The sequence below is a fragment of the Anser anser genome (assembly GCF_964211835.1).
Source record: "Anser anser genome assembly, chromosome: 10".
NCBI classification, from domain to species: Eukaryota; Metazoa; Chordata; class Aves; order Anseriformes; family Anatidae; genus Anser; species Anser anser.
This window is the reverse complement of record NC_139730.1, coordinates 16,565,546-16,583,321: the sequence shown is the minus strand read 5'-3', so window position 1 is coordinate 16,583,321 and position 17,776 is coordinate 16,565,546. Positions and strand designations below refer to the sequence as shown.

Below are 17,776 nucleotides of genomic sequence, written 5' to 3'. Positions count from 1 at the left end.
AAGCAAACCTTTCAAGAAATCTAAATTTTTGTGACAGAGCAAAAATACTCAAACCAGTGTAAAGTAAATCATACAACTAAGTATTGTTGTTCTGAGTTTTTGCTTTGGAAATTGATGATGTCAATCTCCTTTCAGCAAAACACCACTTTTAAGTGATTTCTAATACAAGGATACATAAGTTATAAGCTATAGCTTACAATACAGTATTTCCTTGTAGATTCAAAGACTGAAAAGCAAGGGAATCAAGTGTTAACTGCAAGGAAAGCCGTTTCATTGTGCATGCTGAGCTGCAATATGGGACATGAAAATGGAATAACTAAGCAGGCGATAATCATGCTGCCTTGACAGCTTTTCACCTACTGTGTCCAGGAGAGTTTACAAAGCTTTCCAGTTATTTGCCAGCCTCTCATATTTTGGTCCGATCGACACTGTAGGACTCAGTAGCTCAAGGGTTCAACTCTTCCTCATGCAATCCTCTTTATATCACTCCCCTTGTCAATTTTTAGCTGACTTTTTTCCTGAAGAAATGAGTTTCTTCTGACAGGTTTTACATTCCTCTTCTTTAGGTACCAGCCCATTTAAGCTTCAAATCAAGAACTGAGACAGTAGCTGGTATCCTGCAAACCAAACATCAATGATCCTATCCCATATTAACAGCAAAAATATAAAAATAATAAAGTTTTTTTTGTTGTTGTTAAAGGACCAATAAAATAGCTAACATGCTTCCCTAAAGAAGGTGGGATATATGTGTTGAATGTTCTCCAAAATTCACAGTAGCTGCCAGTGCTTATCTAAATAAATATCAGATCAATTTGCACATAATCCCAAATAGCTCAAGACCTACTTATACCAGGGATCATCTAACCTTTGCTGAGCACTATCTCAAATGTCTTCAGACAGACAGATTAGTTCGCTGCCCCAGAGACAAGCGCTGAGGCCACTAAAGACAACCGATTTAGTGGAATTCTCCCTAAGAGAATCTTTTCTCTCTCAGATTCCCTGCGCAGTTAAAACACAGCCACAGACTGGTATCTAGCCTGACAATGAAGTAACATGTCTGAGGAGATGTGCTTTTTGATAGAAGTTGTGTGCAAGTATCTGAATAAAAATGCCCCAGTTTCCAGACCTGCAGAACCTTTTAAACTAACACTCACTCCCTGCTCTGTGAGAGAGCTGAAGGATTCGCACCTTCTAAAAACAAGTTTTTTTAATAGGCTTCTCCACAGGGATTTAAAAGCTCAGATGCAAGAACCCGTTTTGTAAATTGTAGGCGTTAAAATTTCTGAATCATTAAAAGCACGATCTAGCCATATAGTTATAATGCTGTATACTGTAAACTTTATGGTTACCTGCATTTCAACAACCGGCTAATGCAAAGATCAGGAGCATTTCACTGATAGCTTAAAAACCAACTTCACTCTCTAGTGAGTTGGACTCCTTAAACATGAACAAGCTGTAATTTGGAAAACTAAGAACATTTCTTTAAATTTCCTTTTATTTTTGGTAAAGAGCCATTTGAACTATGCTTGTTTGCTCAGACTCATTAACAAAATCTGGTGAAAGATGAAGTTCGCTACTGAACAAGAACAAATTCCCAGAAAAAGGGGAGAAAAAGAAGGATTTATTTAGAGGACATCAAAAATGAAAAAAAAAAATAAAAAGTGCCAAAACCACTTGGCATGAAGAACATACCAGCTGTACCTCACTAATCCATAGCTGATCCTTGGAGAGAATCTTAAATCCACTCAACCAAGAGGCTGAGTGCCATTTTAGTGGCAAGAATCAAGAACAAAATGGAATCAAATAAATACTCATAATACTGGCTATTTAAAAGTTTGCTTGGATCTGATAAAACAGAAGTCTTAATACATATTTCAACTCACTCACAGAAAATGAAAAAGTGAAAACAGAAAAACTAAACGTAGGAATTTTCTAGAAAAATATTTCATTACTATGGCCTTTTTTCTGTGAGACACACGCCCACTGTACTGGACTCGAGTACTGCACATTGGAACTGTTTCTATGAGAGCTAAGAATTGAACATGTCACTAAGAAACATCCAGAAGTATTTGTTTCTGTTCATTGCCAGAATGGAATAATCCATACTGTCACTGTCTGTGCCATGCCTGTACCTGCTGAAAGCTACAGGATATCACTGATAGCCACTTGGGGGAATTTTCTGGGGCGTGAGGTGGAGTGGGATAGGGTAGGGCAGTAGTGTTTTTGTCCTTTTCCTGCAGTAGGATTTACTGCCAGATCCACACATTTTCCACCCTCCTGTAACTTCTGCACATCTTCGTCTGAATTACACTGTATTCTGCAGCATCATGGATTTAGTGTAGCTTTTGTACCAGCTCAGTACAACTCTTGCAAACAAAATCCTAGACAGTCAAAAGATCCTATCATTAGCTGTTTTACTAGTGAGATTTTATAATAAACCTCTCTAGCTCTAAGTCAAAAGTAACTTTACTGCTATAAATGAGATGAGCTGTAAAAAAAAATAATCCAGAAATCATTAAATAGAACAATCTTGTGTTGGTACAGAGGTATGTTAGATACTAACAATATGTGAGCACTGTTCAGCACCAGAACGACGAAAAAAAGAGAACACAAAAGGTAATACAACTTTTGCTTTCGAGGTTCCCATCTACAATGATGATAAAGTAGCTCTATGATGACTGCTTGATTAAAAATTAACTGGTGTGGTAATTTAAAAATACAGCTAATTTAATAATTAATGTATAGGAATTATATTGGACTATTCACTGAAGACTTTCTTTAAGGTATACTCAAAAAGATCCATGATTTCTGATGTATTATTAAAAGGGGGTGAGATTTTATAATATCTTGGAGAAAACTCTTCCTCATCATACCTGTCTTGTGCAATAACTGGTCCTTACTTTGGCTTAGGACTAGGGAAAACATCAATTTCAGCATAAAACTATATAGCAAGGTCCTTTCTATTTAGCATAGCTCTATCTAGTGGTTGATTAATCCAAGTGCATCTGACGGTTTAGAGAAAACTAAATCATGAGTTTGATGAAAACCAACAAAGCCTGAGGAAGGTGACACATTTTCTGATGTACATACTGTCATTCACCTTGTGTAAGTTTGGAAATACACCAGGAAAGGTTGTATTACCAATTAAATCCTACCTTTACATACATGGATGAATGTGATTCCATAGACAATTCTCCTTGCAATAAGCACTTTTTTCCCCAATATAATTTGTAGGAACAAACCAGGGGTCCCAATCCTTATTCGAGGATACCTATGTATTAGTGTGACAGCTAATCCCATCAAAGTAAGCTGGGCAGCTCCCATGTTTAATATATATATATGCTTTTCCCCCCCAACGGGTATCTAAAGTTGTTAGAATTATTGTGGGTGCATTTGAGCTATGAGGAGTATGTGGCTGGGAAGCTTCTCCCTGACACTTCAACCACTGTAGGAGACAGAAAGGCTTGCAGCTAACCATGCAGTGCTGAGGCTGGGGAACAGAAACAGTGCCCTGAATGCTAGAAGTACTGCCTTGATTATTTTGGAAGCAGGATGATCTCCAAGCATACCATGGGATTAATTCAGTCTTTCGTCATAGTACTAAGCTGGGTACCACTCTGTATGCTCAGTGCTCTGCAGGAGACGTGCTATGGGAGAAATGCCTCGGTGCAGAAGACTTAACAGATCAACCTGGCATGCTGAATCCCCAAACACCATGAACCTTCGAAACCTGATTCAAAAAAATACAAATGGCTGCTCCATTTTTTCCTAATCCCATCCTCCATCTAGGGGATATAGGAGATTCTGATCTCTGTCAGCTTCTTATGGAACATAGCAGGGGAGAGCTGGTAAATTCTGGCCCACATAACTGAGCAATGGATTTCATCAGCACAGGGAAAGGTCACTAGTTTTTGCTGGTAATCCCAAAAGCTCCACAAAAGTATGGTTTTTGTGCGTGCATTTCTCCCAAGCTTATTGCGGCCCTTTATTCAAGAGAGGCTTAATGAAACAAAGGACATTCAGATAGAAGTTACTTGATTAATGCTCTAATAAATGACAATTTTAGTAAATACCTGTATAAGTAACACAGTGTAAATTAAACTATAACAATCTTGCTACACATCTCAGGATAGTAAAATTAAAAGAACAACACAGAAGCAACGCCAACTGGTGAAAAAACCTGCCTGCTGCATATGGCCAACACCAAAACATAATGTGTAATTTTAAAGACAGCTTAAGGTTAGGCCAACAGAATGCTTCTAGGAAATTAGGTTTGAATGTTATATAACTTTTTTCTCGAAAGCCTGGAAACCACCTCTCCTTTAGCACAATTAGGGCACATGAATAGGGGGCCTGTTAAGACTCCTGGCACTGAGATCAGGTCACTCTGATCACTGAAAGCTTCAAACACAAACAGTCCCTCTCATTCAAGCTCCATCAGTACATATTGTTCCAGAAAGCAACTTGAACTTTGCTGTTTTGTGCAAAAGAACAAAACAGGTTTACAGCCCAATTTTCCTGTCCTTTTCAACTCCTGTTTTCTCTTGCATTTCTGTAACAATTACATAGATGATACAGAAAACTTTTACTACTTATGTTTTCATCATAAAATACTTAAAACTGCTCTAATTTATCTTGTATTCTAGCAAATCAGTAAAATGCATTGATGTTTTTGTGTGCCTGCATATAGAAAAACAAAAGCACCTCCCTTTTTTAACACTTTGAAGAGCAGTAATGAACAGTTTCATACTGACACGTTTAAACTAACGAAATATGTTAATAGAACATTTTACCTTAGCATGAAAATTATCTGATATCCAAAGTAAAATGATTTGACCATGCAAACCAGCTCCTCCTCCCAATTCTCATGCCATGAAAATTTCACGGCTTCTGTTCAGCTTTCAGAGAAGAAATTCATGATGACAGCTACCTCTACTGACTTGCCCTTGTTCTTGATGCAAGCATAGTTTGTTAATGAACTAGGCCCATATGACTAACAGAGGCTACTATGGATCATTTCACATTGTTTTCTACTGAATAAGGTATGAAACCACTCAGTTTTCTAAATGCCCAATGATATTTAAAATGAAGTCAGGTGCCTGAACACAAGAATCTGGCACCAATTCAAGTGCATGGTGTATCAAAGACATCCTCCCAGGACTAGCAACCCTCAAGCCTAACATTCCCCAGACTCTACAGAAGACCTTCTCTGGAGCTAGAGACCAGATGGGCCTGGAAATGGCACCAACTGGTTAAGTTCAGGTACCTTATTTGTGTCCTTGTGTGTTCCTGCTAATACTGCTTTCTTAGAGGAAAAGACTCAGTTACAGAAAACAGAGACAACATAGCTCTTCTTCAGTGCTAGGAAAAAAAACAAAACACCCTTCAGAACATTATAACTGAAAATTTAAAATATTTTAAAATGCTACTAAATGACACAGGTGGGCAAATGTCAGACAGATCAGGGACCGCATTAGGGTTTTTGCTTTTTCCAACTACTGAAGTCTTACCACCAGCAAAGTGTCAATACCACAGGATTTATTTGGGGAAGGCAACTAATAATCAGAATTAATTAGGCCACAGAGTGGAGTTGGGCACTAATGACTACTGTAGTGAACTAGCCACTTCTAACACAGTCATTTATTTCCCTGCACTAGAAGATGCCTTGCAACTGCAACACTGATCCAGAGCTCCTAAAGACAGCCACTCCCCTGCTCTACTCCCCATGTTGCCTCTCGCCATGGGTTCGTGTTTCCAAATGCCCAAGTGGACCAGGTCCCATGTACACTTAAGGCTCAATCTCCATTCAGAAAGCCCCTCAGCAGCTCACAACCCCCACTCAGGCAGATAACAAGAGGAAAGACAAGGTGTCTGGACATACATAAGATAAGGCATTCTGGGCCTCCGGAACCATGGCTGTGTGCGCGTGCAGGAAAACAACAACAAAAATACTTTCAGATAAGATTACAGAGCCTGGCCACCCCTGGGTCATGCTACAGGGCTTTCCTCCTCCCATTCTTTTGATTTACTAGAAGAAGATCTACAAGCAGAAACTAGTTAATTGCAACACCACTTTTAAAACTGAATAAAAAGTACTGTTACTTGATGGCAAGATCATTCTGAGATGGTAGAGGCGTTTTTCAGGAAAAATAACTATTTTGAAGACAGAAAGCTGATAAAAGAGTTTGGGATTCTCTATGATGAGAAACTCTCCTAAAGAGACAGACTTGTTATTGTTTGGTGAAGTCATGCCATAATGACAGTGTTTTGACACTCAGAGCTAGTAACAGGAAAACAAACTAACCTTCCACCATTTAGTCCCTCTGTTCAAACCTGGGCCTGACAAATACGCAAATATGTCTCATGCAGTTCTGGGAACCAGGAGAAAAAGGATTTTTTTAAAGAAGGCTCAACAAAAATGTTTAAGTGAAATGAGAACCAAATACCAAAATGAGAACAAAATTAAATGGTAAAATTAAAAGATTCTCAACCTTGGATGCTAGTTATCAGGTTGAAGAACGCTTATCCAAACACCAAAGACTGTTTTCTAGAACGAATGAGCTCAAGCTGGCTGCCATACAACTTGCAGATAAGCTGCAGAACCGCTGGTGTAAGGTACTGTGGATACTGAAAGGCAGCAACTTCATTTCACAATATCACCTCCGGTCTAGGCAATCCCTACCTTAAAGATCACTGGCACTAGGAACACGCTGTTGGAGAGTAACTACTACATCCTCCTCCTCTGCTTACAGCACTCCCTAGACTGCGCTCTTCCTGCAGTGGGCAACCCAGCTTTCTGGTCTGACCCAGCTGGTACTGCTGCTCTTACATCTCATACTTTACCTCTGGATTTAACAGAGCATTAAGTAGAAAAGGCTTATCAGCTTGCAAGCAGTATTCTTGATTCCCACCTGTATTGTTGATCTTCAGTTTTAGGAGCAAATTCATCTCCATAGTAGGAAAATATATGGGGGGGAATCAAACTGTGATAGAACTTAAGTCAAATAGTGATTCATATGTAATTTCAAAACAGCATACGCTGCACCATGAGCACTGATCCAGCTAATCACATGCTGATCCAATCTTTTAAAAAGCTTTGGAATTTAACTTCTGCTCTTCAGTTTCAAACTGACAAAGTTTTTGCTTTTGTACAACATAATATAAAACAAATATAAAAATCACTACCAAAAATGCAGCAGTGGAAGAAGATATTTACAACTTAATGTGAACATCAAGAAAGAAACCCAATGCATTCCTGTTCACCCATCAATCTCTGTACAAAGCCTTACTAAATGAACCAACAGTTTTGGGTACTGTGTATCAGAAATGAGAGGACGAACCCTTGGACAAATAAATATTTGTAATACGTGACTTGTGACAGAAAAATTGGGAAGGGGGAAATAAAAAACACCTCTGGAAACAAAAACACACATAACTTTTAAATGTCTGTTCTGTTAAAAAAAATCGCAAACGGTACATTTAGTAGAGCTTAGTAACCACTGTTTGCTTTCCACTGATAGAGGCTTAAGCCATACAGCTATTAATCACATCAAAGCAGATATTAAGGAATATTAATCCATACCAGCTGTTACATCTTTTACTGTGCTATTATTAGAGATTAATCTTTATACCACAAGGCTGCCTTTTCATGTAATTTCCAAGAGGACATCATACAAGCTGATACTGTTTCACAACACATCTGCATAAAGAGGTAGAAGAAAGCTGGATATAATGGTGAAATTACATTCACCTTCATCCTTCAAATCTGAGGCACTTACATTAAGAAGTGACACTGTCTATTAAGGTAGTCAGATGATTAGTTAATTTTTATTATGACTATAAAAATGCTTTTATAGCTTGCTGTTTACTTCAAAAGAAAAAGGACATTCTCTTAGTGGTACTGGGTGTAGGCCATGTAATTTCCTACCTCTTGCAGCAGAGATTGAACCCAGTTAAAAACAGCTAATATGATCTAATTGATGGAGTGCGAGTGAGGAATTTTTAGGATTGTAACAGCATTTTAACAAACTAGAATCAACACTGAACATAATGTTTGCCAGTGCAGTATAAAAACCCCATTAAGTGAGCCAGGATTTACAGAACACTTGTTTTCCCTGTTGCACATACTTCATAGCCAACTACAACTGCAGGCTCTAGAGAAAGTCCTGTTGGATCACATGTCAGAGGAATGCTATTAAAATCACAGAAAGTATCACCCTGTTCAGAAATAGTAAGATTACTCTAAGAAAAAGCCACCGTTATCCATTAAAGATTATGAAATTACCATTAAAAATAAGCTTCTAATCAGTTTCTTAAGTTTTGGATGAGACTCTGGATGCACTAAGGAAATCAGTCGTCATAGTTACAAAAAAAAAAATACCTACATTCTCTGTACCTGCAGTGCTAAATGTGATGTTAATTCAGCTTCATCTCTAATCATGTTGCAACTGTTCATCAGGATACCTTTGGTTTTTTACTCATTTGGACAACATTTAAACTTTAGAGATTATATATGCACTAATTTTACAGCCTAAATGGTGAGGAAGAAGCTCGTTAGTCCAGGGTTGCATGATTCACTGTTCTCCCACTCTTCCTTGCAATTCACGTATCTTTTCAGCAGCCGCTGCCTTTTCACTTTCCCCAAATTTGCAAGTTTTTCAGTGGCTTCCTTCTCCACAGTCTGCCCGCACTCCGTTTGGGCAACCTGACCTGTTTCAGCTGGAGATGCTGGTAAGCTAGGACTGTCAAGAAGTGTAGTGTGAATCAAACATCCATGGCAGGGTTATTATTTTAAAACAGAGTAGGAGTGATTGCTGCTGGGAAACTGTCAGTGAAGCACATTTATGAGAGACAGATGCATGTGAATCCCACAGTTGCCAGGACTGTATATAAACAGCTGGTCAGAATAGCATCAAATTGCTAAAAAGCAAACAACATTACTCTGTAAGTGACGAGGAGATTCTGACATTCAGTACACAACGTGACTTCTGGGGAATGATTTTGTTCTCTCCACTTCTACTGAAGTGCCACTCTTATTTTCATCATTGCCGTAAGTTCAAGTCAAACATTAATGAACATTTCAAACATGCCACCCCTTAAAACTGAAGACTTTGTTCATGTGCAATATGAAAAAGGGCAGTTCTCCCTCTGTTTCCCTGTCAGCTTCATGTGTTTTTCTAACACTGCAGAATCTTGGTACTAAATCCATGCTTTCATTGACATGGCTAGCAAAAGAGAGTCCAGAAATGTTTCCAATACTTCTGCAATTAAAATCTGCCAACCTACACTGGCTCAGCAATTGTATCTTATCTAAAAAAACCCCTCTCTCTTCTGGCCCTAGCCTCCTGCAACAGGTTATTAAGATACCGTGTTTTAGAGTAGCTCCTCTGTACACGTAATTTGTATACTGTTTAAATGTAAAAAGAGGGTGAAAGGTGTTAGGTATGAACACAATTCTTAGGTGCTAGACACCAGGCCAAGCCTACCATGACACTTGCAATTCACAATACATGTACTTGTTCTGCTGGACAGTCTGTGTTTGCCATAAATTGTGGGGTTCACACAGTATTTGGCCAGACATACCGGTGTTTTGAGACACACACATTTCTCAAGTAATAGCTAGCGTCAGTTTTTAAAATGTGCCAAACCTTTAGGCTCAAACACACCGAAGACTGCCAAAAACCTCCAGCAAAACCCATGGCGTTTTCACTGCTGGAAGTCATAATGACACGATGGTTGTGCATCGGCATGGTTGTGGGCAGAGGCGCACAAAGCTTTAACAGCTAATGCAGGGCAAGAACTGCTGTCTCTGATTCCATGCTGGCACCCTATCCTGAACAGTAAAACAGTAAGCTGCCATGCCTTTGTGGTAACCTTTCCTTCATGCTACGGATCACACATTACTTACCGTATGCACACACCATCTGCTCCTGCTGGATGTCTGCAGTGTACTGACTTGTAGAGAAGGGGCTTACCGCAATGCTGCATGCCTAGCCATGCTGTGACTCAGACCTGCAGAGCACAGATTCACCTCCTTACGAACAATTCCTGACAACAAATAAGAGAGACTTCTAAAAACTGTACCTTACAATATTGGTCTTGAGAAGAAATGTACAGGACATCAGGAAACATTCCTAGAGGAACCCTTTAGTCCTGTATTTCAAACTGCATAAATCCTCTTCTCTAGTGATACTCGTCCATTGGACTGTGGGTCACAGCGAAACAAAAGCCTTATAATTCCCTTGGCCAACTGTGCATCCTGCTTAGAGGGTTAAAGGATTTCTTTCCAACTCTTGTTGAGATGAGCTGGTACTGATCTCACATCTCTAACACATACTCTATTACAGACTATTTTTTACAATACTCTCATCCAATTTGGTGAAGAACATTAAGACAACAAATCAACTCTAAATTGATTCAGTGCTGGTTCAGCAAGGCAGTTCAGTAAAAGAGCCAGCAGATTCCCCTCTGTAAAACAGCATAAGAATGAATCAAAAATTTCACAGAATCAAACACTGCATTTTTTTAGTTTCTTCTAAGAATGCAGATACAGTATTGATACTGTGATAGTTGTAGATTATTCTAATTTTACATTTCCTTCTTTCATGAGACTGAAGAGTACAGGCTGTGCTGCTGCCTCTAAGTTCAGGAGTCTGCACCAGAGATCACGTACGGCTAAGTACACATTTGGATTCTTTGAAAAGGGGCAACTGATGGCCGATTCTCCATACACGAGCCTGCCTCTATTTTTCTCTAGGGCCATAAAAGTCTACCTGAAATAAATTATTATACCTAAACATTTTCTTACTTCCCTCACTCATCTGACTCCCCAGACTTAAAAAAAAAGCACAGCAGTTACTTCCTGAGTCACTGAGACACTGGCCAGAATGTTTGTGGAAAGAGCGTTTCTTAGTCAGAGCAGAAATTTTGGGGGAAAAAAATAGAGGTTTGAAATACTCCAAAGGAGTGCAAATGAAACCAATTCCACCCTTACCAAGAGGTCTGTCTAATCAGAACTGTCAAATTAAACAGTTGCACATCACTGTTCCAAATAAATCCATGATTTTTTTTTTTTTTTTTAAAAAAAGAACTGTCAAAAGGTATGGTAGTTTGAAGGAAATAACAGTTTCTTGGTAAACAGTTTAGGAGCAGAAAAATTCATCCCACTAATCCTTTTTTTTTTTTTTTTCCTGTTGGAAGTTTACTATTACTATAACAAGCACACAAAACATAACTTTAACAAAGTACTACATCCCTGCAAAACACACACATTCAAGACTATTTTCAGTCCCTCTTTTCAGCTATACCATTAGCAAAAGTTTACTCAATGCAAAACACCCTCCCCAAAGCAGAAAATCATTAAAATTTCCTTCAAGGTGTCAACTCCTGAAGATGACGACTTTCACTTGCCTTTATGCTGATAGCATACTGTTAATCTCAGAGGCAACATCCATCATTTCTCAGAAGTACCACTCCCAGCCTACTACATACACACAAAATATTCTTCTCACAAAAGTTATTTTTTTATTCCTAAAATGAGCTCTAAAGCACACAGACACAAAAAGATTTAGGAAGACTATAGCAAGTAAGACATGAAGATTTTGCAGCTTTTTAAACATTTCTTTTTTAAAAAATCACAAATCAAACCTCATTATGAAAAACAAAATCTGCATTGTGTTCTTCCACCTTCCTTGTCTTGCCTTTCCTATGTGAATGATGGGAAAAGATTAAACAATTTTAATCAGGTACTTCACTCTGACTTACTCCATTCAGGAGGTAAAATTCTATCTTCTTGCAGTATCAAGATAGGACTGTGGACAGAAAAAAAAAGCTGACTGCACCTGGGGCACTACACGTGTTACAGACTTCCTATTCTGACCTGTCATATTCAAGTGATGCTGAATATAGAAAACAACATATTGAAGGCGAAATCCTGACATTCCTTTATCGCTATTTCTTTGTATTCATCAATAAAGTTAACATTACCAGTCCAATAAACGACTGCTGACATCTGAAGTTATCTGGCTGGCAAAGCAAGCAATAAGCAGCTGTTTGTGAGAATGGGAGTGTCTTGGAGGACAGCCTGTTTTTCCACACTCTTTGCACACAGCCATGAGGTATTTTAAGAATTAACTGTGCCAGTAATGGGAAATGTAACACAAAGTGACTCTGTTACTAGGTATTAGCTGACATTCTGATATGCCACTATGCTCTTACGCCTCTCAGCAGAGAAAAAAGCTGAGCCCATTATAAATGGTTAGAGCATTTTCTTGTTCTGACTGTTCCAGGGGCCTGGGAACATGGCCATTATAGCTGAAATACGCACATTTTTTCTTCTAGCACTCAACATTTGTAATATGGCTTATACTATGGCATCACATGTAACTTGATGACAATCTCTTTAACAGACAAAGGAGCCAGGTTCCCTAGTTACTTTATAAAAGACACTGCTGTAAATGACTTTATCCCTACACAGCGCTTACTATTCATCTGGTGATGCCCATGACCATCAATTTCTGTTGAAAAAGTCCCCCAAAACTAGACACAGTCATTCTTGCTTTCACAGATGACCATCGCCAATATTTCATATCATACAGAACAAATTATTTTTTAAGAAGGAAACATTTTAATAGATTCTAGTTGCCTCTGTATCAATAAATAATTTCCTCCATGATGCTGCCAGATGTTTTTTTCTCTCAATTTTGTTCTTTCAGACTTACTTTTATTATAATCTGACACTTTAACATTATGAATACCAGAAGAAATTAGAGGTAAGAGGGCTGGAGGGGTAAGAAGAGAAGAGAAATCTATTTCTCATTATTTGAATGGAGTCAGTTTGAGAACGGTCAGTGGAGATAAAATTTACATAATCCTGAGTTGAAGTTAAGTCTGTATATTGTTCCAAATGGACAATCCATGGACAAAAGATATATTCAAAATTATTTCACATTTAAAATCTAATAGTTCATTGGTTACTAAAAAGCCTTAACACGCATCTACAACTTGCGAGCTTGTGACAACAGAGTGAGTTTACACGTTAGAAAGCAATCTCCCGTCTTCTTTCTCCCTCGCTTACTTTTTCATTCGTATATTGCACAGCACATGAACTAACCACAAAGTGTATTTCTCATAAAATGTGTCTGCAGCAGATGTTCAGTGAATCATGTCAGAACCTTTTATAGATCCTATCAGTCTTCTCATTGATTGCATCTGAATTTCGCATGAACGCTAAGTATCAACGGTCATCAAAATATGATTTTAACTACGTACAGGATTACAGTCTAGCCCTGTTTGGTGATATTTATCCAAAGACAGCGTGCATGTGAAAGAACTCCCCAAAAAGGGATAAGATTCATTGTCGGAACCAGTGCAATGAACACAGCCAATACCTCCAGGATTTAAAAGAGCACAGAAGGAAACAGAATCACTCTCATTTAAATTGGTACCAGCTATTAAAAATACAAAGGGCAAACAGTCTCCATCTGCTTCCTTCACATTGTGTTATTTGGGTAACTGCAGACTTACCTTTTGTGATCCAGATGCAGAGCCCTTAAATGAAGTGCGTTTGAAGGAGCCGCTCATCCTCCGTACGGAACCTGTGAACTTTCCTCCTCTTCCTTTCATAGTCCCCTGGCCCTTACCCTCCATAAGGAACCTAGCACCCCGCCACCAACGAAAACTCTGATTTTAGTCATACAGTCTGAGCCTGAAACCAACAATCATTGAAGTACAGCTTAAATAAAGTCTCACAGATGCATAAAACAAATTCAAAGCCAAGTAATGAGACCCCTGTTCTGATATGCACCCTTTCACAAGAGTTACCAGCCAGTGAGACAAGTAGAAAAACAAGGCAATGCACTGATACAAACTGCTGTCCCCCTCCCTCTCCTCTCTACCGACTCTATAATCAGGCTTAATGCACACAGCTTCTGCAAGCTATGGTTTTTAATGGACAGAGATTTAATAAATGGTGATTGAAGGTAAATCTACTTTAGAAGCGGCAGCCCAAAAGGTTTTTATTCATGCAAAGCACAGGGCAGTCAGATGGAAATTATTTTGGTATCAGTAGAAAGGCACATGAGAAGAGCAGATGGTCCTCAGCAGACTATGGGTTAGAGGCTTGGTGGAACTCTAAAAGGTAACTGCTGATGGAGAATGTGCCTACAGTAGACCTAAGGATGAAAGAGGCAAGGTTTTAAAAGCAAGCCACCCATCAGAACACAAGTTAGATTCTAATTAATTAGGGCATATCGGTTGTAACAAACTAGGTGTGGCATGTATTATTTTCATAAATGCCTATGGATATCTCAGTTCACCTATTTTGTACTATTCAGCCTAAATATGCAAAGTGAAAGCAAAAGGAGGCAATTAGGAAAGATTAAAGAAGAAACAAGGATGGGACAAGGTACTTTAAAAGACCAGTGAAATTCTTATTGACTAGGAAATACCTAGCCAGCTCCAGAAAGACTTGCCTTCTCAGACATGAGTGAGGAAACTGTTAGAGAGTATGGTTTAGGAAAGATAGATGAGAGCACAGAGCAACAAGAGAGACATTTCAGAAACATACACAAGGACTGCTGATCTGGCAGTTTTGTCTGTGAACTAAGTAGGAAATATCAATAACCTACAGGAGTTAGTCACACAGTTACACTAGTTAGTTATTCTGTTTTTCTAGGTTCAAGTCCTTTGTCTCTCTATAAAGATGAAATGGGTACCAGAGAATGCCTCCAGCTGGTTAGAGGAGACAAAGAAAATTGTGTTGAAAACCTAAACCAAAACTAAGTAAAACTGGAAGAGGATGATGGACTGAGATGCATCAATTTTTCCTGTTCTTGTCAGCTCTGCCATAATCAGGAAACTGAAATGGGATGTCCCAGGCCAGAAAAGAAAAGTAGCTGGCTACTTATCATATACTTAAAGCTGTGTTGGGAAATGGGAGAGTGAAAGTTCCATTCTTTGCACGTAGATTACATTAGTGCAAATAGTTTGGGGGATCAGACTGGTGGAACGTTGAGTGGAAGGCATGATGCTAAAGGATAACAAAAAAGGTCTTCCTTTTTAACAATTCTTTAAACTTACGCAAAAACAAGGAAGGTAAAATGAGCATTTTCAACAAGACTTTTGTCAGCAGCTTGTACATGTCATTGTTTTAAGACACAGCTTGGCTTAAGCAAACAAGACAGGCGTAGAAGCTGGCACATGAAATATAAAAATCTGGTAAGGACAGTAAACTGACAGAGCGTAGACCAAAGAACCTTAGAGGAAGTAGTGATCAGAGAAGCTACTTTACAAAATAATGCCTTGTAAACTCCATGTACACCTGCTCTCCAAAATGGTCTCTCCATTATATCTGGTCAGTTAGCAGCAAAGCATTGCAATTACCGTAAGTTCTATCAGATCTGACAGGTTTCATGAGCTGACAATATGCCCCTCCTGGATCTAGCATCTTATTCGATAATTATAAACAAAACTGAAAGACAATCAGATAATAGCTCATGCTTGAAGTCATGGTAGGGAGAACATTTTTATTTTGAACTGTAGTTTAAACAATTCCATCGTGAATGGTGTCATGGAACACAAAAAAAAAAATAGTATTTGCTTACAAATAGCAAAAAGGTCTGTCCTGGGATAGGCAACATCTGTCACACACAGGAACATGACCCCACTGCTGTAGCACAAGGACAGTGCTCCGTTTTGTCTTTCTCACTTGGAAAAGTAGGATATGAAGTTGTTGGAGCAATTAATTTCAGACTGAGTTCTACAAGTTACTGGGTATACAAGCTTGATTGTGTACAAACATTACCTTCAAATCCTACTGAAAATGCATTTCAGGGAGCTACTAGTTCTCAAACAATCTTTTTTATACTCAGAAATCTCAGAAGTGTTGTGTTGTTTTTTTTTTAAATTTCTCAGCCTCTTCTCATTCTGTCTTATTTTCATGAGCTTAATGTAATTGCATTCCATTTCAAGAAGTCCCTAAGTGCTGGAAGTCAAAATTCACAGGATATTTTTAGCTATAAGTAGACATCATCAGTGTCAAAATAATTTGTAACCCTTCTACTTAGTTTCTTAATGTTCTTCCATTTTCTCACACACTTTTCAGAAAGCAGAAAATCAGAATACGATCTTGTTCTCCCAGATACAATGTAGAATGAAAATAGAGAATTAATTCATTCATTTGGTTGTATTGGATCTGTGATTCTAAGACTTTTGTCTGAGCTCCCTGTATACTGTTTTTGGTTTATTTTAAGGATCACACTGGATTTTCACGTTATCAGTACCCAGGAGACCTCCAAAGAGCCTGGCGAAAGCCTACCAACAATCAATGCAACGCAAGCTGCTGAATACTAACCCCAGCTGAAAAATCAGGCAACTAAGTTCTGCTGATGTTCTTGTCCCTGCTGTGCTTATATAACTCTTTGGGGGCTGATCCCACTATACTAAGGGAAGAGAAATGCACCATGCTGGCATTTTCATCAACTCCCATATTTTAGAAGCACAAGTTTAACTGATTTTCCAAAACAGCTCGTGGCTTTAGGAAGGCAGTCGCACATTAGGGATCCTGCTAAACACTGTTACCAAAGGTTCCTGCTTCTCCTTGGAGTTTTCCACTTTATCAGTTGAGCTGATTTAATGGTTTGCATAGTCTAAATCAGATCTGTGTAATGATCTGGTTTAAATTAGCACCGGGGGAGGAAAGAGTGTTAATCTCTTGCAACAGGATGTGGCTGGCAATGAATGAGAATCTGGCACAGTGGGGAAGTGAAAGACCCTTAAACTGTCTCTGTATCTGAACAATCCATAACATGGAAGCACGCATTTGTCTGTTGCCATCAATCTGTCTTTTGAAAAAAAATGGTAAAAAGATTATGAAAAATTCTAAATCATATGTTGTCATAAGAGAAAAAATGGAGTGCAGACTCTCACAATTTGCAAGATCCTTCACCTTCAAGGTCCTTGTCAGCCTGCTCCATGGAAAGAGTAGTATGCGTCCACTCCAAGTACACAAAAGTAACACTCTATGTAAGACATATGTACTTATATATCCTATAGATACCACACCATGGAAATTTAACCTGTGTACTCATGGATCAAGATCCATCCATCAAATTCCCTATCACCATGTGTTTTTAAAAATGTGAATGGTTTGGTTAAAGAGAGCTGCAATTGTCTCAGCCTACAGAAAATCCGTAAGGGACTAAAATGTTCCCAGTCAGAGCTCATCTATGACATCACATCAGAGAGATGGTTTAAAGAAATGTGATAGATTTAAAGCTTTGACCTATAGTCTACCATATCAGCTGAAATGTTTCCACTGACTTTGGTAGTCCAACTCTTAATATGGAAAGCAGTACTGCATAATCCGATGAATGTTATTTACATAAACAGACTGGGGTAAGATAGGCTTATATCTGTATCAAGACTTAAATGTAAAAGGACTAATAGAATTAGGCCTTGATTTTGTATTTAATACGAGTATTAAAGTAAACATAAGCTTCTTCCACAGCCCATGGATTCTAAAACAAAACCTAAAAGGACACCTACTTTTTTTTTGGCATGTGAAATCTTAAGAGTATTCTCTGAAAAGAAAAAAAAAAAAAGGTATTGGTATCCTTTGACATAACTGATACAATGAGAAAATTCAAACAGTCATCTTGAACTAAAAAACAAAACCAAAACCTATATTCCATTAAGGATGTTCAGTAATTGGGCTAAGAACAACAGCTGCCGGTATTATGCTCATTGCTGCATAAATGCTGTTCCAAAAGTGCTTACT

At 38.5% G+C, this 17,776-nt stretch overlaps 1 protein-coding gene across 1 annotated transcript in view; it reads right to left on the bottom strand.

The window, feature by feature from the left end:
- Nucleotides 1-17,776, bottom strand: part of TRPM1 (transient receptor potential cation channel subfamily M member 1) — a 130,531-nt gene that overhangs the window by 64,687 nt on the left and 48,068 nt on the right. The window contains exon 4 of the mRNA XM_083850970.1: nt 13,525-13,654. Within this exon, the coding sequence (XP_083707096.1) occupies nt 13,525-13,654 (130 nt within the window). The remainder of the gene's footprint in view (nt 1-13,524; nt 13,655-17,776) is intronic.